This window comes from Pongo pygmaeus, chromosome 18, assembly GCF_028885625.2.
Source record: "Pongo pygmaeus isolate AG05252 chromosome 18, NHGRI_mPonPyg2-v2.0_pri, whole genome shotgun sequence".
Taxonomy (NCBI): Eukaryota; Metazoa; Chordata; class Mammalia; order Primates; family Hominidae; genus Pongo; species Pongo pygmaeus.
This window is the reverse complement of record NC_072391.2, coordinates 21,467,101-21,489,713: the sequence shown is the minus strand read 5'-3', so window position 1 is coordinate 21,489,713 and position 22,613 is coordinate 21,467,101. Positions and strand designations below refer to the sequence as shown.

At 41.0% G+C, this 22,613-nt stretch overlaps 1 protein-coding gene across 1 annotated transcript; it reads left to right on the top strand.

Moving 5' to 3' along the window:
• Positions 1-9: 9 nt before the first annotated feature.
• GDE1 (glycerophosphodiester phosphodiesterase 1) lies at positions 10-20,815 on the top strand. The gene is made up of 7 exons (XM_054454195.2): positions 10-685; positions 1,114-2,140; positions 6,613-6,788; positions 12,852-12,957; positions 16,048-16,140; positions 18,712-18,923; positions 20,188-20,815. Exons 2-7 carry the CDS (start codon positions 1,880-1,882, stop codon positions 20,333-20,335), a joined length of 996 nt encoding a protein of 331 aa, XP_054310170.1. The 5' UTR covers positions 10-685; positions 1,114-1,879; the 3' UTR covers positions 20,336-20,815.
• Positions 20,816-22,613: the final 1,798 nt, after the last annotated feature.

The window sequence follows — 22,613 nt, the reverse complement described above, 5'->3', positions numbered from 1 at the left end:
CAGAACACTACCATCCCCGAGGTGCATTGCGCGCCCGCGATGGAGGACGTAATGCTTAACAGCCAGCACGCTGCACGCCGGGAAACGTAGTCTTCATTGCAAGCTAGAGACTAGAATTTATTAATAAATTTACTTATTTAGTAGAATAGGAACACCCCTCAGGGTCTGAAGCCCCCTGAAGTGTTCCTTGAAGTTGCCATTTTTTTCTTATCTGTATAAAGATAACCCCTTTCTATGCAGCCGTTAGAAAACATGTATCATTCACCAAAATATTTTCTTGTAGGTAAAAACTGGCTGAACCCACCGGACGTGATGGCTTACGCCTATAATTCCAACATTTTGGAAGCCGAGGCGGGAGGATCGCTTGAGTCCAAGAGTTCGAGATCAGCCTGGGCAACAAAGGGAGACGGCATCTCTACAAAAATTTTAAACGTTAGCCGGGTGGGGTGGCGCAAGCCTGTGGTCCCAGCTACTCGGGAGGCTGAGGTCGGAAGATCGCTTGAGCCCAGGAGGTCGACGTTGCAGTGAGCCATGATTGCACCACTGCATTCCAACCTGAGCGATAGAGTGAGACTGCCTGAAAGGAAAAAAAAAAAAAAAAGTCTGAAACCTAGATGCCAGCTGGAAGGCTTAAGACATCTATCCCCTTTGCAAATCAGTGGGAAAACACACTAAAGGAAAAAAGGTAACAGAAAAATCCCTGAATATTTTTGCAAAGTTCGCTACATAAAAATGTTACCAGTCTTCCAAAATATGTCCAGGGGCCCCTTTTCATTCCCTAACTCGGTTTTACGGTCTATCTCTCTTACCCTCCTTCCAGTGCCTGTTTTTGCATATGTAAAATGGGGATTTTAAAAGTGCCTATCACAAGGGTGGTTGTGAGGCACAGTTGAGGTAACTCTTTGCACAGTGCCTGGTACAAAAGCCCTTAGCAGAAGTAAGATTGGGGGAGGAGGAGTGAAAATGTCACAAATCACTGGGGAGGACTTTATGTCAGTCCCCACCCTGCCATTAACTGCTTAATTCACCTATCCTCAGTTTCCTCATCTATGAAATGAGGGAATCCTTAAAACCCCTTCCAGTTTTATAATCCGATTGTGCCTTCTTTGCTAGGCTCTTCCAGTCCCCCAGAATCTGGAAAATAAAGTCGATTGAAATCAGTCTCCTGAGATAGTAACTGTTAGGCTGTATTGAGAATGAGATAAGCATATAAAGCGTTTGCTCGCCAAGTACCTGGGACATGGTAAGTGCTCTGTAAACGTTAGGTGTACTTGCTAACTTTTATTTCCTCCCACAAGAATGTGAGTCCCATAAGAGCAAAAACCCCGTAGGTCCTGTTCAACTGTGTCCAGAGCACCTGGACCGGTATTTGGCACATCTTGAATTGAACTGAACTGAACTGAATTGAATTGAATTGAATTGATAGTCTAAGCATCCTGCCTCTCCAAGTTCCCTGGAATTCAGTTTCCTCAACGGCAGATAAAGGAGTCACTAAAATCCCTTCCAGTCCTACAGCTTTAGGACGGTTCTTATCCCTCCTTTTTTCGCCTAGGAGTCTGAACGCCCAGGTTGAAGTTCAGACCCCGGAAAACCCTAACCCACCTTGGGTTTGGAACGTGAGTCTGGGGCCTGGGGCCTGGGCCCGCCCCCGTTGCCATGGAGCGGCTCCGCCCACTGGCGCTGCGAATCCCGATCCCTGATTGGCTGGGCGGCCGACTCCTTCTCTGGATGTGTCCGCTGCCGCCATTGTGCGGCGCTGGTCCCCTCAGAGGGTTCCTGCTGCTGCCGGTGCCTTGGACCCTCCCCCTCGCTTCTCGCTCTACTGCCCCAGGAGCCCGGCGGGTCCGGGACTCCCGTGCGTGCCGGTGCGGGCGCCGGCATGTGGCTGTGGGAGGACCAGGGCGGCCTCCTGGGCCCTTTCTCCTTCCTGCTGCTGGTGCTGCTGCTGGTGACGCGGAGCCCGGTCAATGCCTGCCTCCTCACCGGCAGCCTCTTCGTTCTGCTGCGCGCCTTCAGCTTTGAGCCGGTGCCCTCTTGCAGGGCCCTGCAGGTGCTCAAGCCCCGGGACCGCATTTCTGCCATCGCCCACCGCGGTGGCAGCCACGACGCGCCCGAGAACACGCTGGCGGCCATTCGGCAGGTGAGACCCCCACGGTCGCGCCCCTCGGTCCTCCCGAGAGCTCGGACTTCTACTTTTCCTTCCCAGGGTTCCCCGATCTTCTCAGGACGGCCTTCCCACTTCCTCTTTCGTCCACAAGGCACACTCCTGGCCCTTGATCCCTCCCAGTGTCTAGGGATCTCCGGACTTGAGGTTTTATATTTACAGAAGACAGCAGATTTGTATATAGTTTCTGTGCGCCTGACGCTGAGGTTACAGCCAGGAACAAGGTCAAAAGTGTCCCTGGTTTACAGAGTGTACATCGGAGTGCGGGAGGCAAGCCTTAAACAAGTAAACACATAAATGAGATAACTTTAAGATTGTGATAGGTGCAATGAAGAAATCGGGGGAACTCGAGGGGAAGAGTTACGCTGTTTTATTTAGATGGAATAGTCAAGAGAAATCGTCTCCGAAGAAGCAACATTTGAACAGAAACCGGAATTATAAGCAGCCAGGCAGGTGCAGAAGGTCCTGAGATGGGAATAATATAGGGGTGTTCAGGTAACAGAAGAGGCAGTGTGTGGCCTGACTTCAAGGAACAGAACAAAGACTGGTGTGTGAATGAAGTAGAAAATGGGTCAGGTCAAATAGGGTCTTGGTCAGTAATTGAGGTTAGTCTAAATAGATCACCCTTCACAGGACATACGTTTGCTTGTCTTCTAAATCACTTGAGTCATTTCCTGATCACCTTTTCCCCAGACACACACATTCGCACTCGCACAACCCTGGCAGCTGGACTCATATCAGTTTCTGCCCCCTCCTTTTCACAAGGCACTCCTGAAACTTTTGATACCTCCCAGGTCTTGGCATTCTCCTGGCTTCATAATAATGATAACATACTGAGAGGGCTTTTCAGTGGATTAGGCACTTTTGCATCTGTGTAAATATATCTGATTCTCTTTCTTTTCTTTTTTCTCTCACTCCTTCCTTCCTTCTTCTTCTTTTTTTTTTTTTTTTTTTTTTTTTTTACTTTACAGAGTCTTACTCTTTTCTTTTGCCCAGGCTGGAGGGCAGTGGTGCAATCTCCACAAACTGCAACCCCTGCCTCCCGTGTTCAAGCGATTCTCGTGCCTCAGCCTCCGTAGTAGCTGGGATTACAGGCGTGTGCCACCACGCCCAACTAATTTTTGTATTTTTAGTAGAGATGGGGTTCTGCTATGTTGGCCAGACTGGTCTCAAACTCCTGGCCTCAAAGTGATCCACCCGCCTCAGACTCCCAAGGTACTAGGATTACAGGCATGAGCCATCACACCTGGCCTCCCTCATTTCCTTTTATTTTCTTTTTTCTTTTTCTTTTTTTTTAAACGGAGTCTCACTGTCGCCCAGGCTACAGTGCATTGGCGCGACCTCGGCTCACTGCAACCTCTGTATCCCAGGTTCAAGTGATTCTCCTGCCTCAGCCTCCCAAGTAGCTGGGATTACAGGTGCCCACCACCACATCCGGCTAATTTTTGTTATTTTTAGTAGAGGGAGGGTTTCACTATGTTGGCCAGGCTGGTCTCAAATTCCTGACTTCCAGTGATCTGCCCGCCTTGGCCTCCCAAAGTGCTGGGATTACAGGCATGAGCCACCGTGCCCGGCTCCAGATTTATACTTTTATTTTTTATTATATTTTTAAATTTATGGGTTTTTTTTTGTTTTGTTTTTTTGTTTTGTTTTGTTTCGTTTTTTGGTTTTTTTTGAGACGGAGTTTCACTGTTCTTGCCCAGTTCAATGGCGTAATCTCGGCTCACTGCAACCTCTGCCTCCTGGGTTCAAGCAGTTCTCCTGCCTCAGCCTCCTGACTAGCTGGGATTACAGGCATGCGCCACCATGCCCAGCTACTTTTGTATTTTTTTTAGTAGAGACCGGGTTTTGCCATGCTGATCAGGCTAGTCTCGAACTCCCAACCTCAGGTGATCCGCCCGCCTCAGCCTCCCAAAGTGCTGGGATTACAGGCATGAGCCACTGCCTGGCCAACTTTACCAGTACTTCTATGTTATTCCAGTAATTGAGATAAAAAGATGAACCCCTGGTTCTAATTCACATATTAGTATATATATAGGAGATATTGCAAGTTCAGTTCCAGACCTGAGTAAATAGTCAATAAAGCAAATGTTGTAATAAAGGGAGTCACAAATTTTTTGATTTCCCAGTGCATATAAAAGTTATGTTTACACTATATTGTAATCTATGAAGTATGTATATATATGCACATATACACACATATATAAGTTTTCATCCATGGTTCCTGGCTCATAACTCTCAGCCCTTGCTACAGTCTTTTGTAAGGCATCCTAGGCCTTAGGAGCTGGCCTCAGGAAACAGAATCTCTCCAACCTTCTCCTGCCCTCCTTTCACCTACCCCAAGGCAGGACTGGAATCTTTCCCTGTCTTTCAAATTGTTAGTCTTAAGACCCTCCTCAGAGAGGGACCCCACCCTATATCCTGGGGGAAGGAATGCTGACATCATGAAGCTTCCATAAAAACCTAACAGGAATTAAAAAAATAAAAACTAAAATAAACCTAAGAGGACTTGAAGCCAATTGGTCAGAAGTTCCAGAGGCCCCAGCTTGCTATTTGTGTCTGGAGGAGGGTGGGGTGCAGTCTTGGGGACCAAGCCCTCAACCTATGATCTGACACTATCTCCAGGTAGATAGTGTCAGAATTGAGTCAGAGGATACCCAGCTGGTGTCCACTACTTATTGGTGGGGAAAACCCCCCACATTTTTGGTCACAGAAGTCAGGGTTGATTGTTGTGAGAGCAGAGGGAAAATGTGATGTGTTTTTCCAAAATAGTTGTACATCTGTATCACATGGGAAAAGAAAAAGATTTAAATAAGGCAGAAAAATCTCCACCCATAAAGGACATTATTGGTAAATTTGACTATATTACCTTTAAAGATGTGTTTAAAAGGACATAATAAATAACAATGGCTAACATTTATTGAAATCTTAACTATTCACTAGCACAGTGCTCTGTATTGTTTATGGGTACTTAAGTAAAAACCTGTAAGGGAGTGGCATGAGAATGATATACACCACCTTTAAGACAGTAATTACCTCCAGAGAGGAAAGGAGGAGAATGAAAGGGAGAATTTCAGCTGTATCTATAGTGTTGATAGTAAAACTGAAGCGGATAAGAGTGCAAATTCTACTGCATCCTAGCTTGTGCAGCTCTGGGCAAGTTTCCTACTCTTTCTTTGTCTCAGTTTTCTTATCTGTTAAATGAGAATATTAATAGTACCTGCTTCAGGGTTGTGAGGATCAAATGAGTTAATACATTTAAAGCACTTAGAAGAGTGCCTGGCAAATAGAAAAGGCTCAATAAATAATAGTTTTGTTGTTGTTGTTGTTGTTTAGTGCAGAAAGAGATTGAGGAAATTAGGTCAAAACATTCACATATGTTAAATCTTTTTTACTGTAGATGTTTGCAATAGACCATGACTTAAAATATTTTTTAAAAAATTAAAAATCTTGATCATGGCTGGGCACAGTGGCTCCTCACACCTGTAATCCCAGCACTTTGGGAGGCTGAGGCAGGAGGATTGCTTGATCTCAGGAGTTCAAGACCAGCCTGGGCAACATGGTGAAACCCCATCTCTACAAAAAATACAAAAATTAGCTGGGCATGGTGGCACATGCCGGTAGTCCCGGCTACTTGGGAGGCTGAGATGGGAGAATGGCTTAAGCCCAGGAGGCGGAGGTTTTAGTGAGCCGAGATCATACTACTGCGCTCTAGCCTGGGCAACAGAACCAGATCCTGTCTCCAAAAAAAAGAAAGAAATCTTGATCATAATGAGCATTTCACATCTTTATTGTGATAAGGAAGCAAACATTAAATAGTGTGTCTCCAGAGGAGCATGGCTCGTGTAATTTAAGGTCCAAATTATCTTTTTAGATAAATTCTAATCTATCTCATCAAGCTTAACAACTTATTGGCCAACAGCCAGTGCCACTTACATAAACAAAATGTGATATGTCCTAGAAGCAGGCGTGGTGTCTTTGTGGTAGAGGGTGGAATTAAACCAACAAAAACCTGACTCATTATGCCAAAGTAGTGAAATATCTGACTAATCAGCAACCATAGGGTGATCATCAGAACTGCTGTACCAACAAAGAGTGTAGGTAAACAGTGGAATTGTCTAAGTATTCATAAGCCATTGATGACCCATATAGTTAAACATCCAGAGAAAACGTAAGTTCCTGAAGTCTCCTAGTCTTCCACTGTGAAAGTAAGAAGAGTGGGAAAAATTTTTTAAAGTTTTTAAGGAATCCATCAGTTAGGAATTGAAGTAAGGTTATATACACAGAAAACAGAAACAGGTCAGGATTGCTGTTTGGTGGGGGAAGTGGAAGGAAAATGAATCAAAAAGAACAGCTGTCTTAGCTAGCCCTGCTGGTCTTTTGGGTGGTTAGATGCAAAATAATGTTTGTGGCCATTTGACAGTAATATTGTTGTTGTTTTTGTTAAGGCAGCTAAGAATGGAGCAACAGGCGTGGAGTTGGACATTGAGTTTACTTCTGACGGGATTCCTGTCTTAATGCACGACAACACAGTAGATAGGACGACTGATGGGACTGGTCGATTGTGTGATTTGACGTTTGAACAAATTAGGAAGCTGAATCCTGCAGCAAACCACAGACTCAGGTAAGTAGTTTATTGTCAGTTAAACAGATCTTTCTTTTAGCTTTTATTGGAAATGACAGACACTGGTGCCTTCTAATTACATCTGCCCCAGGAGAGTTGTCTTTTTTGTTTTGAACTGTATATAGGTCTCCTAAGTAATGAGCAAGTGCCAGGAACAACAGAAATTCGGCATTATGTTTTTAATCTTTCCCACTGAGGCTAAATTTGGCTTCAGAATTATTCTCAAGATAATACTGTCTAGTCATTATAGAATCATGAGGCCGAAAGCCATTGCTTGGCAATCTTCTTGCCTTCAGGTGTACCAAGAAGCAAATTATACATTCATTAAAAGCTTCGAGTAACATTATAATATCACATTTTAACTTAACCCATTTAATTCTTCTGATCCTCATAACAAACTTGTGAGGAATCACAGAATTGTAGGAATAGAGAGTATCCTAGAAATCATCTAGAATAGCGCTTTGCAGTAGAACTTTCTGCAATGATGGAAATATTTTATATCTGCACTGTGTAATATGGTAGGTACCTGTGGCTATTGAGCACTTGATATGTGGCTAGTGACACGAGGAAGTGAATTTTTAATTTAAATGTAAATTTAAACTGAAATAGCCATGTGTGGCTACCATGTAGGATACTATATATCTAGATCAATCTTGCCTTTAGAGATAATCCCAGAAAAGTTAAATTATTTACTCAAGGGCAAATAACTAGTTCATAAAGAAGCCAAAACTAGAATCTATCCCAAGTTTTAGTCCAAATCATGCTGTTTTTAGCTGCCCCCAGTGTCTTTCAACCCTGTAAGAGCAAATCAGTGTCTAATTTAATTCCTTCCTGGTAGAGTGTAAACATAGCTTCCAAAGTATGTACACCAGAGCTAATCTTACAAGATGTTCCACAAAAACAGGGTTCAAATAAGATCAAACAGTGTACTCTGAATACTTCAGTTGTGGATAAACAGTCTACATCAGCTGATTCTTACTTGTAACTTAGCTTTTCTCAAACTTACATGACCACAGAACCTACATCCTCTTCCCCACTTACAGCTGTAAACACCCTTGGAATTGGTATGCTGAGTAATATACTGTACTTTGGAATGTGGTTATTTAAATTCCTCTCTGCTTGTCATCTTTGCAGTACTGAAAAGTGTGTGCTCACTGGTTATTCATGTAATATCAATTATCCAGACAATGATCGATTCTCTTGGAAAATTAAGTATTTGACCCAACAGTTATACTTTTTCCTAAAAGATGATCCAGACCTATTTTCCTAGGATCTGAAAAACATTAGTCAGCCGAAGGAAATCATACTGTAGGCAGAAAAGAATATTGGTAACACTTGAGAATTATGAGTCCAAATTGCTAGAATTGTTCTTGACTGTCATCAGATATTGTATTGCTCTGCTTATGCAAGGGGAAGGCTGGTTTTAATATTATAATGACATTGCAGCTAATAAAATGTCAGGTTCAAAGTTAATACTTAAAGCAAAAATGTTTAGGGTCATCAGTACCCTTAAAAATCCTTTAAGGGAGCATTGAGTCCATTTCTCTGGAATTTGTGCATCGTAGGAAAAAAAATTGTGATTTTCAAAAAATCCCTTAAGAAGACATCATAGCAAAGGCAACATATTATCCCAATATCTTTAACACAACCAGTCTTCGCTCCACTATTGGAACAGAGTGTGTTTTCTATGATTGAACACTAAATGAAGTAATTAGCTTGTGTTTACGGATCATGTTGTGGGAAAAAATAGATATTTTCTCTAGAATTATGCTCAGTGTGATGAGATGCTTGTCCTGAGAGGAGGGTAAGGAGGAAACTAAGATCAGCCAAAGGAACAACAAATTCAGGTCTCCCATCTTTCACTGTCAGGGAATAGAAATTGATTAGAATGGCGGGGATAATTGCCTGTAGTGTTTAAATTATCCTTATCAATTTTTTTTTTTTTTTTTGAGATGGAGTTTTGCTCTTGTTGCCCAGGATGGAGTACAATGGCATGATCTTGGCTCGCTGCAACCTCCACCTCCCGGGTTCAAGTGATTCTCCTGCCTCAGCCTCCGGAGTAGCTGGGATTACAGGCACGTGCCACCACACCCGGCTAATTTTTGCATTTTTAGTAGAAACAGGGTTTCGCCATGTTGGCCAGGCTGGTCTTGAACTCCTGACCTCAGGTGATCCGCCCACCTCGGCTTCCCAAAGTGCTGAAATTACAGGCATGAGCCCACTGTACCTTGCCTACCCTTACCGTTCTTTTAAAGCATGATCTTACAGTTGAAATAATGCAGTTGAATTAGCATTAAGTTAAATAATAATTTTATTATGAGAGAAAAGCTAATTTCTTTTGTATCAAGCACTTAGTTTTCATTTTCTTTATCAGAATATTATATCTTAGAAAATTATTTATTTTAAACAGTTGCACTTAAATAAATACACAATACAGTTAACAGATTTATGTATTCCTAAGAATTCCTCCTGCATAGGGTTCTATTAGGGAAATTACAATCTGAAAGTTAAGTCTCTGAGTTTTCCAAAGGTGGCATGTACTCTGCCCTTTGGGGAGTAGGGTTATTAATAATGTTATTAATTCAATAGAAATTCAGTGATTTCTTAAAAATTAAATGATTTTTGTTGTTGTTGCTGGTCTTTGGTCAAGAATATCTGTATTTGAACATATGGAGGTTCCTGAATGATGGAGCACCCAGAAAGGGCAATGGAAGCTCTATGCCCCTTTCCCCATACCTCACCCTACGCATCTCTTCATCTGTATCCTGTATAACATCCTTTATAATAAACCTGTAAACATGTTTATTTGAGTTCCACAAGCCACTCTAACAAATTAATTGAACCCAAGGAGGAGGAGGTGGGAACCCCAATTTAGAGCTAGTATCAGAAGCACAGAATTACCAGAGAAGGAAAACAAATCAAAACAAAACAAAACAAAAAACAGAAAAATAACATCCATTATACAATGTAAGAAACCAAAGACAGTCAGTCTCTAATCTCTGTGCTCAGGTATGTGTGTGCTTCATTTCTTCTCATCTTACAAGTCTTGGGTTTTCAATGCTCACTGGTCACCAGGATATGAATTAAAAATGTCTTGGGCACCACCATGTGGTCCAGTTGTCTTAACCTTTCTAAAAGTGCTCATGCAAACCATTTACTTGTTGCTTCTTACACAATTACAGCCCAACCTACTTGTGGTTAAAAGCAACCATAGCATGTTTGAAAGTCTCATGCAATAAAAGGGAAGTTTATGATTGCATTTAGTCTGTACTTACTGGATACTTTCAGTTTTATCAGTCCCAAGTACAGCAAACTCTGGATAATATGGTTAATTACTTCCTCCATGATTCTTTTGACCTTCATATCAATTTTGCTAAATATGGAATAATTGACTAGCCAGAGCAATCAGGAAAGAGAAAGAAATAAAAGGCATCCAAATTGGAAAAGGAGGAAGTCAGATTACCCCTCTTTGCTGACAACATGATTTTGTATGTAGAAAAACCTAAAGACTTCACCAAAAAACTGTTAGAACTGATAAACAAATTTAGTAAAATTGCAGGATATAAAATAAATGTACAAAAATCAGTAGCATGTCTATACATAAATAATGAACTAGCTGTAAAAGAAATCAAGAAAGCAATCCCATTTACATAGCTACCAAAAAAAACAATAAAATACCTAGGGATAAATATAACCAAAGAGGTGAAAGAGCTCTACAAGGAAAACTACAAAACACTGATGAGAAAAATTAAAGAGGACACAAATGGAAAGATATCCTATGCTCATGGATCAGAAGAATTAATATTCCTAAAGTGACCATTCTACTCAAAATAATTTACAATTCAGTGCAATCCCTATCAAAATATCAAAGACATTCTTCAGAGAAATAGAAAAGCAACAACCCTAAAATTCATATGGAACCATAAAGAAGCCCAAATAGCTAAAGCAATACTGAGCAAAAAGGACAAAGCTGGATGTATCACACTACCTCACTTCAAGATATACTACAAAGCCACAGTAACCAAAACAGCATGGTATTGGTATAAAAACTGACGCACACACACACATACACACACACAGACACACAACAGATACATAGACCAATGGAATACAATAGAGAACCAAGAAATAAATCCACATATTTACAGCCAACTGATTTTCCATGAAGGCACCAAGAACATACAGTGGGGGAAAGGACACTCTCTTCAATAACTGGTACTGGGTAAACTGGATATCCATATGCAGGATAATGAAACTAGACCCCTATCTCTCACTATATTTAGAAAATCAACACAAAATGGATTAAAAGTTTAAATTGAAGACCAGAAACTATAAAACTACTAGAAGAAAACATAGGGGAAATGCTCTGGGACTTTGGTCTTGGCAAAGATTTTATGGCTAAGACCTCAAAAGCACAGGCAACAAAAACAGGCAAATGCGACTATATTAAACTAAAAAGCTTCTGCACAGCAAAGGAAACAATCAACAGAGTAAAAAGAAAACCTGTTGAATAGGAGAAAATATTTGCAAACTATTCAACAGACAAGTAACTAATATCCAGAATATACAAGGAACTCAACAGCAAAAACAATAATAATCCCATTAAAAACATCTATTCAAATCCTAATTTGAATAGACATTTTTCAAAAGAGGACACACAAATGGCCAACAGGCATGAAAAAACACCACAAATTATTAGGGAAATGCAAATCAAAACCACAATGAAATACCATCTTATCTAGTTAGAATGGCCATTATTTAAGAGATTTTTAAAATACCAGATGCTGGCAAGGATACAGAGCAAAAGGAACTCTTATATTCTGTTGGTGGGAATGTAAATTAGTACAGCCATTATGGAAAACAGTATGGAGGTTTCTCAAAAAACTAAAAATATAGAACTACCATACAATCCAGTAATCCCACTAGTTGGTATCTATCCAAAGGAAAGGAAACTAGTGTATCAAAGGCATACTTGCACCCCCATGTTTATTGCAAAACTATTCACAATAGCCAAGATACAGAATCAACCTAAGTGTTCATCAGTGGATGAATGGATAAAGAAACTGTGGTAAATATACTCAATGGAATACTATGTAGCCATAAAAAAGGATGATATCCTGTCATTTGCAGCAACATGGATGGAACTGAAGGTATTATGTTAAATGAAATAAGATAAGCCAGGCGCAGAAAGGCAAATATTACATGTTGTCACTCATATATGGGAGCTAAAAAAGTTGATCTCATGGAGGTAGAGAGGAGAATGATAGTTACCAGAGGCTGGGAAGGGTATAGGGTTGGGGGAAGAGGAGAATAAAGAGAATTTGGTTAATGAGTACAAACATACAGTTAGATAGAAGGTATAAATTCTAGTGTTCAATAACATAGTAGGGTGATTATAGTTAACAGTCTGTTGTATATTTCAAAATAGCTAGGAGATTTGGATGTCCTAACACAAAGAAATGATAAATATTTGGGGTGATGGACATCCTAAATACCCTGATTTCATCATTATACATTATGCGCATATCACAAAAATATGTCTAAGTGTATAGTAATAAAAATGTGGAAAAAAGAATATCTATAATTTGGTTCAAATTATTACAGTAGGACAGGCGCGGTGGCTCACACCTGTAATCCTAGCACTTTGGGAGGCCAAGGCAGGTAGATCACTTGAGGTCAGGAGTTCAAGACCAGCCTGGCCAACATGGTGAAACCCCGCCACTACTAAAAATACAAAAAATTAGCCAGGTGTGGTGTTACACGCCTGTAGTCCTAGCTACTCGGGAGGCTGGGGCGGGAAAACTGCTTGAACCCTGGAGTTGGTGGTTCCAGTGAGCTGAGATTACACCACTGCACTCCAGCCTGGGCAACAGAGCAAGACTCCGTCTCAAAAAAAAAAAAAAAATCTTACAGTAAATTATCGTGGACTTTGTTATGGTCAAAGAAAGGAAGTTGGAGAAAACACTCTTTCCTTTTGATTGAGAGACATTTGCAAAATGTTTGTTGCAATACAGTTTATCTGTTTCTCTGTTTTCCTACAACGTATTTTCTCTTCTCTTACAGGAATGATTTCCCTGATGAAAAGATCCCTACCCTGAGGGAAGCCATTGCAGAGTGCCTAAATCATAACCTCACAATCTTCTTTGATGTCAAAGGCCACGCAAACAAGGTACAGTTTAAACTGTGGACTTCACTTTGTTAAAAAGACATCTTATTTCATTGACAGTCATTTCCGAAGTTACATGTATTTTGTTATTTATTCTTTTTAAAACTTATCTTTATAAATTATATTTGTTTAATGGAAGTGTACAATGCAGGAATCTATATCATTTAAGGAAACAGTACATTATGGAACTTTTTAACCTTTTATAGAACCTTTACAAAACTTCTGATATTCAATAACCAGCACAAAATGGAAGAGTCAAGTTTCTATTATTTACATAAAGCATTTACAAAAGATATTAAGTAAACAGTAAAAAAGGCACTTCTAGAAAAAAACCACTCAAGTAACCTTGAGTTACTTGAAAAAAAAGGAATTCCGAAGTTGTACACAAGACCAATTTTATCTAGCTTTAAAGTTAAGGGCCTTATATGGACAACTATGGACTGCATTTAAAGAGAATTCCTATATTAAAAGCTTCTAATAGTTAACAGAACATATACCTTTTACATAGATTTATCCCTTTGTATAATTTATATCCCTTATGTATAGTTTTTTTATTCATTGATTTTAGCAGTTATACTTTTAACAGAAAATCATTTATTTTCTTCAAATGTGTTTAACATTCCTAGATAAAATTTTGCTTAAATTTTAGGGCCTGCACTTTTATTCATAAGAACATATTATTACAGTGAAAATCAGTGGGAAGATATGATTCTGATTACATTTGTTCTCTTATAACCAGCTTTTCAAGTGCAAGTACTTTTTTCCCCATTTGGGCAACTTGAGTATTTTTCCCCTAGCAATATTAATAATCAGTAATGGCCATCTACTGGTTGAGAATTCTGATGATGCCAATTTTTTTTTATTAATCCCATGATATCATTGAAACCAGTTGTTAAAACCCAAAATGGCCGGGTGCGGTGGCTCACGCCTGTAATCCCAGCACTTTGGGAGGCCGAGGCGGGTGGATCACCTGAGGTCAGGAGTTCGAGACCAGCCTGGCCAACATGGCGAAACCCCATCTCCACTAAAAATACAAAAATTAGCTGGACGTGGTGGCGGGCACCTGTAATCCCAGCTACTCGGGAGGCTGAGGCAGGAGAATCACTTGAACCAGGAAGACGGAGGTTGCAGTGAGCCAAGATTGCGCCAGTGGTACTCCAGCCTGGGTGACAGAGCGAGACTCCATCTCAAAAAAAAAAACCTGAAATGTGGAGCCTAAGTATACACTCTAATTTTATTACAGTTAACTCCTATTTTTGAAGAAGGGAGAGAATGGTAACTAATTTATTATTCTGGTAAACTGATAGTTGTATACATCTAGGTTTTCCAATCGGTCTGCCTTAGAATCACCTGGAATACCTATTTTAAAATACAAATTCCTGGGCCATTCTCCCTAGGGAAGAGATTCTGAAAATGTCTAGGGTGGGCTCAAGGAACATGTTACAGCCCACATTTGGGAACCCTGATAGGTCCTACATTTCACCCATGGTATACTGACTTTCATGCTTATTCTCTTTTATATATATATATATATATATTTTTTTTTTTTTTTTTTTTTTTTTTCTTTTTTTGAGACAGTGTCTCACTCTGTCATCTAGGCTGGAGTGCATTGGTGCGATCTTGGCTCACTGCAACCTCTGCCTCCGGGGTTCAAGCAATTCTCCTGCCTCAGCCTCCCAGGCAGCTGGGATTAGAGGCATGTGCCATCACACCCGGCTAATTTTTGTATATTTGATAGAGATGGGGTTTTGCCGTGTTGGCCAGGCTGGTCTCAAACTTCTGGCCTTGAGTGATCTGCCCACCTTGGCCTCCCAAAGTGCTGGGATTACTGGTGTGAGCCACCACACCTGGCTTCTCTTAGAATACTTTTTAAAAAGAAGTAGACATTTAAAAAAAAATCTAGCTATTTGAGTTTTCTGGATGGGTGCTCATGGGTGTTCAGCCAAGACTGGGTAGAACATAGTGACCTAATTCACCAAGATGGTAGTAGAAAGGGACAAGTGTAGGCAGCAAAGTGGAGCTAGTAGAGCACGGTGGCCAAAATCATGGGCTTGGGACTCCAACAGTCCTTGACTGAGCTCTTACTACAGGATAACCTTAACTTTGATGAGCTTCAGTTTCTTCATGGGTAAAGTGGGGATACTAAAAGCAGTTACCACATAGGGTTGTTGTGAGAATTAAATAATGTAAACGCGAAGAGTTTACAGTGCATGTCTTTGTTCAAACAGCAAAAAAAAAAAAAAAAGCTTTCTATAGCTCGCCTTCAGTTGCATTAGTGAAGAGGAGGCATGACATGGATAATTTGTGTTCTTTTTTATTTTGGTGGGGGAATGCATTTTGCTCATCATATTTGGTTAGGGGTATGTGTGACATTCCAAAAATTAGCAGTGTTTCACGAATTATGCAGCAGCAGCATTGCATCCCACATGGCTGGTGACTTTCTTGTTGTTAGCTGCTATTGAGGTCACTTCACTAGGAGTTACCAAATAATACTTAAATTCTATCATGTCTTCTTCATTTCGTAGCTAGACTACTATAAAAAGAAACTTCTGTTCACGTTGGGAAGAATTGGGAGCCCCTTAACTCTTCCCAGTCCCTCCTACCCTTGCCCCATTGCCTCTCCCTCCATATTGGTGATGGGTAATGCGTCCTCTCAGTCCCCTGGACTGAGAAATCTACCCTCTGTAGTTCCCAGACTGGCTGGCTCATGTTTCATTTGGAAAAGGCACAGAGTGATAGAGCTGTGGGTATGAAAGGACTTTTCATAGTGGCTAAACTAGGGTATAAGGCAAGGAAAATTTTGCCTCTGGCCTCATCTGGCCTACGGCTTACCATACTTTTCAAAAGTATGACAAAAGGGGTGAGGCCCTCAGAGGGAGTAAAGCAGCAGTACTCCACCTTCTTCCTTGTTTGCTGCTGGTGTGAGTTTAAAATGCATCCCAGTGGATAATAGACTCTGCCAATAATTTCAGCACCTCCATTTCTAGTAAACTTCTGTTTTATTCCATAGGGTTGTACTTATGATAGTTATTGGCTGGGGCTATCTATCACATTTTAATCAATTTTAAATATATGAATCTCTTTATTTTACAGGCTACTGAGGCTCTAAAGAAAATGTATATGGAATTTCCTCAACTGTACAATAATAGTGTGGTCTGTTCTTTCTTGCCAGAAGTTATCTATAAGGTAACGTTCGGGATTTTTCTTGGACATAATAGGTGAGCTGGTGTAGATAATTGCAATGGGCTGTGTAAGCACAGGATAGATGCCTATCAAAGTGAACTGCATCAAGGTCACAGTTGAGAAGCTCCTCTTTTAAATTAACAAGAGAAATTCCAGAAGGGGAATGTACTCATACTCCTTACAGAATGCCATTATTCCTCTTTTGCCTCTTCTTTTATGTTGTTTATAGGCTCACTCAGATTACTGTGGTAAAATTCTCACAACAGAAAAGAATTATGTAGCCCCCACTTCTCACCAACTAACAGCAGAACATACCTTCATAAAATAAATTCTTAATTATGGAGAATCTAAAGCATGCATAAAATAGAGTAGTACAGTGCACCCTCCCCTTAACTGTAATCCAGCTCATTTCACCCATAACCCCATTGATCCTCCCCAGTGTTATTTTGAAGCAAATCTTATTCCATCCATAAAATTGCAGTAAGAATCTTTAAAAAGTGATGCCATTTTATTATTTTATTTATTTATTTTTAAAGACGGGTTCTCCCTCAGTTTCCCAGGCTGGAGTGCAGTGGTGTGATCACAGCTCACTGCACTCTTGACCTTCCAGGCTCAAATGATCCTCCTGCCTCAGCCTTCCAAGTAGTTGGGACCACAGGCGCACGTCACCACGCCCAGCTAATTTTTTATTTTTATTTTTTGTAGAGACAGGGTCTCCCTGTATTACCCAGGCAGTTCTCCAACTCCTAAGCTTAAGCAATCCTTCCACCTCAGCCTCTCAAAGTGCTGGGATTACAGGCATGAGCCACCGTAACCAGCCTACTGATGCCTTTTTAAAAACATAGCCACAATGCCATTATCCCATCTAAAAATTATTAACAATAAATTCTTCATATCATCAAATATCCAGTGTATAAATTTTGACTTGTCTCAGAAATGTCATAAATGGTTTTTTGTTTTTCATAAATTGCTCATTTGAATAGGACCCAAATAAGATCTGCGTGTTACAATCATAAATCTTTTTTTGTTTGTTTGTTTTTGAGACGGAGTCCTGCTCTGTCGCCCAATGGTATGATCTCGGCTCATCGCAACCTCTGCCTCCCGGGTTCAAGCAATTCTCTTGCCTCAGCCTCCTGAGTAGCTGGGATTACAAGCACACACCACCATGCCTGGCTAATTTTTTTTGTATTTTAGTAGAGATGGGGTTTTGCCATGTTGGCCAGGCTCGTCTCGAGCTCCTGACCTCAGGTGATCTGCCTGCCTCGGCCTCCCAAAGTGATTACAGGTGTGAGCCACTGTGCCCTGCTGGCAACTGTAAATCTTAAAACTTGCAGGTTCCGTCTCTCTCTCTCTGTTTTTTTGTTTGTTTGTTTGTTTTGGGGGAGTCCTTGTTTCGTATTTACTGAAGAAACCAGATTATTGTTTTGTAGAGTTTACCCAAGTCCAAATTTTGCTGATTATGCCATGATATGGTTTAATACTTTTTTCTCTTTATTTTCTATAAACTGGTAGCAAGAGCTGGAAGCTTGCCTTGATGAGGTTAGGGTTGGTTATTCTTGGCAAGATAACTCTAGAGATGAGGGTGTTTTTCCATCAGGAGGCACTTGACATCTGGTTGACTCCTGTTGTTGTTAGCTGCTATTGATGCTCATTGGCCAGATCTGTCCATTTTCTAGGGAGCTACAAAATGTTGATATTTTAATTCTATTACTTCTTGCATTAGCTGAAATAGATCTGTAAAAAGAAACTTTTCCTCCTCTACTATTTAGTTACCAAATAGGCAGAATAAATGCTTTATCTTTCATTTACCAGTTTCCAAAATAACAAGCTGGTTCCGTAGCATTCTTTACCAATGACCAACAGAGCATACATTGAAAATTTTTACAGTGAGGATAGAGCCTATCAATAGAAGCTGTCATGGAGTTGAATAGGGTCATGGGGCTTGCAGACATTTGGAACAGTGTTTCCCAAACTTCCTTGACCACAGAGTCCTTTAAAATGTATAAGACATTCCCCCAGAGCAGAGACTGAAGGAACTCCACCCGCATCTCTCCATTTCTCTGTTGTCCTCTCCCATTCTCTCGTCACAATCCCTTCTCTCCCTTCCCACCTCACTTCCCCGTCCCCCTCCTCACCCCTACAACTCTTCAGCCATTTGCTCTGGAAAGGGTCAAAACTAAACAGCCCATCTTGAACTGACCTTGGTTCCATCCTCATTGAGTTCTAATTAATTATCTCTGGCCAGGATTTAAGTCGATAGCCAATTAAAAGTTTATTCTCGTGACATTATTAAAATTTGATCCTGAAGTTTTAATTTTTCCATTTTAAAGATAGGATTGCAGTTTTTAAGGATTGTGAAAAAAAAAAAGTTCTCGTATGTGCTGCATATTAATGCTTTACATTCTTCACATTATTTTCTCAAAGGGTTTATGATTGAGAACTTATTTAGTAGATACCAGGTCAGGGTACCAACCATGACCACCTTGTCTGATTGAGCACATTGGCTAAATCTAAACTAATAAGTATTCAACTTTATATATGATCATTATTTTACTTCCCCAAATTCCTTTTCAGATGAGACAAACAGATCGGGATGTAATAACAGCATTAACTCACAGACCTTGGAGCCTAAGCCATACAGGAGATGGGAAACCACGCTATGATACTTTCTGGAAACATTTTATATTTGTTATGATGGACATTTTGCTCGATTGGAGCATGCATAATATCTTGTGGTACCTGTGTGGAATTTCAGCTTTCCTCATGCAAAAGGATTTTGTATCCCCGTAAGTTGGAAGGTTTTTTATTTTACCCAGACAGACATCCTGAATGCTCTTATTTGAAAGGAAGGATTAACAGAGTAGACAACCTGAATTGGTTCTGACCTGCAAAGCTTACCATGCCTCTAAATTGGATTGCCAATTTTGCTTCTTAGGTGGGAAGAGTTCAGGCATATTTCACTGTTTTCAGACCAAGTCGATCACATATTTTCAGTTTTTTAGTGTATTTTGAAGAAAAAAAAATGAACCTGCGAAACTATGCTGAGCAAGGGATTTTATTTCTGTGACTGGTTTTTTTGAAAGCCAACACAGGATCCTGGGCAGAACCACAGTGAGGACATCCTGTGGGCACCAACCTCCCCACTACTGTCTTACGTTATAGGCACTCCCCCATCTCTCCCCATAAAATTTCCGTTTCCTAACCTGCTAGCGATCTCGGAATCATTTCTTTGGCAATTCTATATCTGTATATTTCAGCTAATTAGAGTTGTAGGTCTAGTATTATTTTAGACATACATGATTCAGTCCAATAAATATTTGGTAAGTGCCTACACTATTGCAAGGTTCCATGTTGAGAAGCTGAAGATGCAGTGGGTAAAGAATCAAAGCCATGATCTCTGCCTTTGTGACGTTTATAGCCAAGTGGGAGAGAGAGAGATGCTAATCAAATAAAAATCCAATCAATATAAAATTAAAACTAAGATACAGGCTATGTCAGAGAAAACTGTGCATGGACTATAATCTGATCTGGTCTGGGTTGTCAGAAACAGCATCCCCAAGGAAGTGACAGTTAAGCTAAGATCTGAAGGGTGAGTGGGAATTGGGAGGAATCCAGATCAGAGAGAAAAATACATGTAATGTGCTCTGGCAGGAAGGAGCATGGTTCTTTCTAGGAATTGAAAGAAAATTAATATTCTTTCAATTAATTTAAAATTAATCAGCACAGAAAAGAAAGGGGGAGTGTGGTGTGAGATGAAGCCAAGGAGACAGGTCGGGGCCAGGTCAGGCACACCTTCAGTGGCTGTGCCAAGGACAGTTGGGGGTGGCGATCATTAGTGAGCTACTGAAATATTTTAAGCTGGGACAGTGTAGAGGAGGTTCATGGCATCCTAGGTTTTGGAACAGTCCCTGTGATCACAGTGCAGAAGCCAGTTAGGAGGCATTCTCTGGGCACTATTGGTATGCAGTGAACACCATACTTAGTGGCCATTATAGATTCCTGAGACAGCTGCTTATTATTCTAACAGGATTGGCTTTCCTCTTTCCCCAGGGCCTACTTGAAGAAGTGGTCAGCTAAAGGAATCCAGGTTGTTGGTTGGACTGTTAATACCTTTGATGAAAAGAGTTACTATGAATCCCATCTTGGTTCCAGCTATATCACTGACAGCATGGTGGAAGACTGTGAACCTCACTTCTAGACTTTTACGCTGGGACGAGACGGGTTCAGAAACTGCCAGGGGCCTCATACAGGGATATCAAAATACCCTTTGTGCTAGCCCAGGCCCTGGAGAATCAGGTGACTCACACAAATGCAATAGTTGGTCACTGCATTTTTACCTGAACCAAAGCTAAACCCAGTGTTGCCACCATGCACCATGGAATGCCAGAGTTCAACACTGTTGCTCTTGCAAATCTGGGTCTGAAAAAACGCACAACAGCCCCTGCCCTGCCCTAGCTGAGGCACACAGGGAGACCCAGTGAGGATAAGCACAGATTGAATTGTACAATTTGCAGATGCAGATGTAAATGCATGGGACATGCATGATAACTCAGAGTTGACATTTTAAAACTTGCTACACTTATTTCAAATATTTATACTTAGCTATGTTAACATGTACTGTAGACATCAAACTTGTGGCCATACTAATAAAATCATTAAAAGGAGCACTAAAGGAAAACTGTGTGCCAAGCATCATATCCTAAGGCATACGGAATTTGGGGAAGCCACCATGCAATCCAGTGAGGCTTCAGTGTACAGCAACCAAAATGGTAGGGAGGTCTTGAAGCCAATGAGGGATTTATAGCATCTTGAATAGAGAGCTGCAAACCACCAGGGGGCAGAGTTGCACTTTTCCAGGCTTTTTAGGAAGCTCTGCAACAGATGTGATCATAGGCAATTAGAACTGGAAGAGACTTCCAAAAACATCTAGGTTTGTCCTCATTTTACAAATGAGGAAACTAAACTCTGTGGAAGGGAAGGGGTTGCCTCAAAAGTCACAGCTTAGCTGGGCACAGTGGCTCATGCCAATAATCCCAGCAATTCAGAAAGCTGAGGCAGGAGGATTACTTGAGGCCAGACTGGGCAACATAGCAAGACCCCATCTCTAAAAAATTAGGCATGGTGGTGCATGCCTGTATTCCCAGCTACTCAGGAGGTTGAGGTGGGAGGATCACTTGAGCCCAGAAGTTCAAGGCTGCAATGAGCCATGATTACACCACGGCACTACAACCTTGGTGACACAGTGAGAACCTGACTCTTAAAAAAAAAAAAAAAAAGATAACTAGAACTTCTAGAACTTCTTGTTTACAGTTAGCCAGAAACTATACAAGTGGTTTAACCTGCATTATCTTACTCAATCCATACAAAAGTCTTATGGAGGTGTTAGCACTCTATCTACTGATGAAGAACTGAGGTACTTCATAAAACCACTTACCCAAGGTGTCTTGAGTTTGGTACAACTGACATGCAAATCTAGGTCAGTCTGCCCCCAGAGCCACTACCCTTACCCCTCACTGAATCTGCCTTTATATTGTTAAGCCCATGACCCCGACTGCTCTTTCCAGTTTGAACTTCCAGGGATTTTATTGTGAACTTAAGTAGCAACATTAAAATGAAGTTGAATTTTTTTTAATGGCAACGCCGTCTGTCTCCTCTAGCTTACCCCTTCTCATCTTTCAACCCCATCTGTGGCCTATGTCCAGGCCCACAGCTTAGCCATGGCTTCCCTCCTGCATCCCTGCCGTGGGTTGCTGGCCTCACACTTGGCAGCAGCCGGACAGTGATTTTAGAAGGCCACCAGTCTCCACAGCTATGTGACAATGAGAAGCAAACTTTTTTGTGACAGATTGTATTGGTATAGGCATGATAGATGGGGCTTGGTACGTTTTGAATCAGCATTTGCAAAAAAATTTTCTTGAATTTTAAAATGAACAACAAAGATTTGTTCATTGAGTGGAACAAATGTCTAAACTGCATGTACTTCCATGCCATGTTATGACTAGAGTGAAAGAGGGAGGAAAAAGTGACCAAAGAAGATACATTAGGCCAGGAGCAATGGCTCATACCTGTAATCCCGGCACTTTGGGAGGCTGAGGCGGGTGGATCACTTGAGGCCAGGAGTTCGAGACCAGCCTGGCCATGATGGGGAAACCCCGTCTCTACTAAAAATACAAACATTAGCTGGGCATGGTGGCACATGCCTGCAATCCCAGCTATTCAGGAGGCTGAAGCAAGGAGAATTGCTTGAACCCAGGAGTCAAGAGGTTGCAGTGAACCAAGATTGCACCACTGCACTCCAGCCTAGGCCAGAGAGCAAGACTCTGTCTCAAAAAAAAAAAAAAAAAGATACCTCTGTCAACTGAATTCAGCCCTGGGGTAACTTCTGAGGGTACACAGCAACTGGCAGGGAAGGATTTCTCTTGGGGGCAGTATGGAGTTAATAATATCCCTTGGCCAGGCATGGTGACTCATGCCTG

Coding starts and splice junctions, on each gene's coding strand:
- GDE1 (XM_054454195.2), top strand. CDS start 1,880: ATGTGGCTGTGGGAGGACCAGGGCGGCCTCCTGGGCCCTTTCTCCTTC. Junction 6,789..12,851: donor GCAGCAAACCACAGACTCAG/GTAAGTAGTTTA, acceptor CTTCTCTTACAG/GAATGATTTCCCTGATGAAA. Junction 18,924..20,187: donor CAAAAGGATTTTGTATCCCC/GTAAGTTGGAAG, acceptor CTCTTTCCCCAG/GGCCTACTTGAAGAAGTGGT.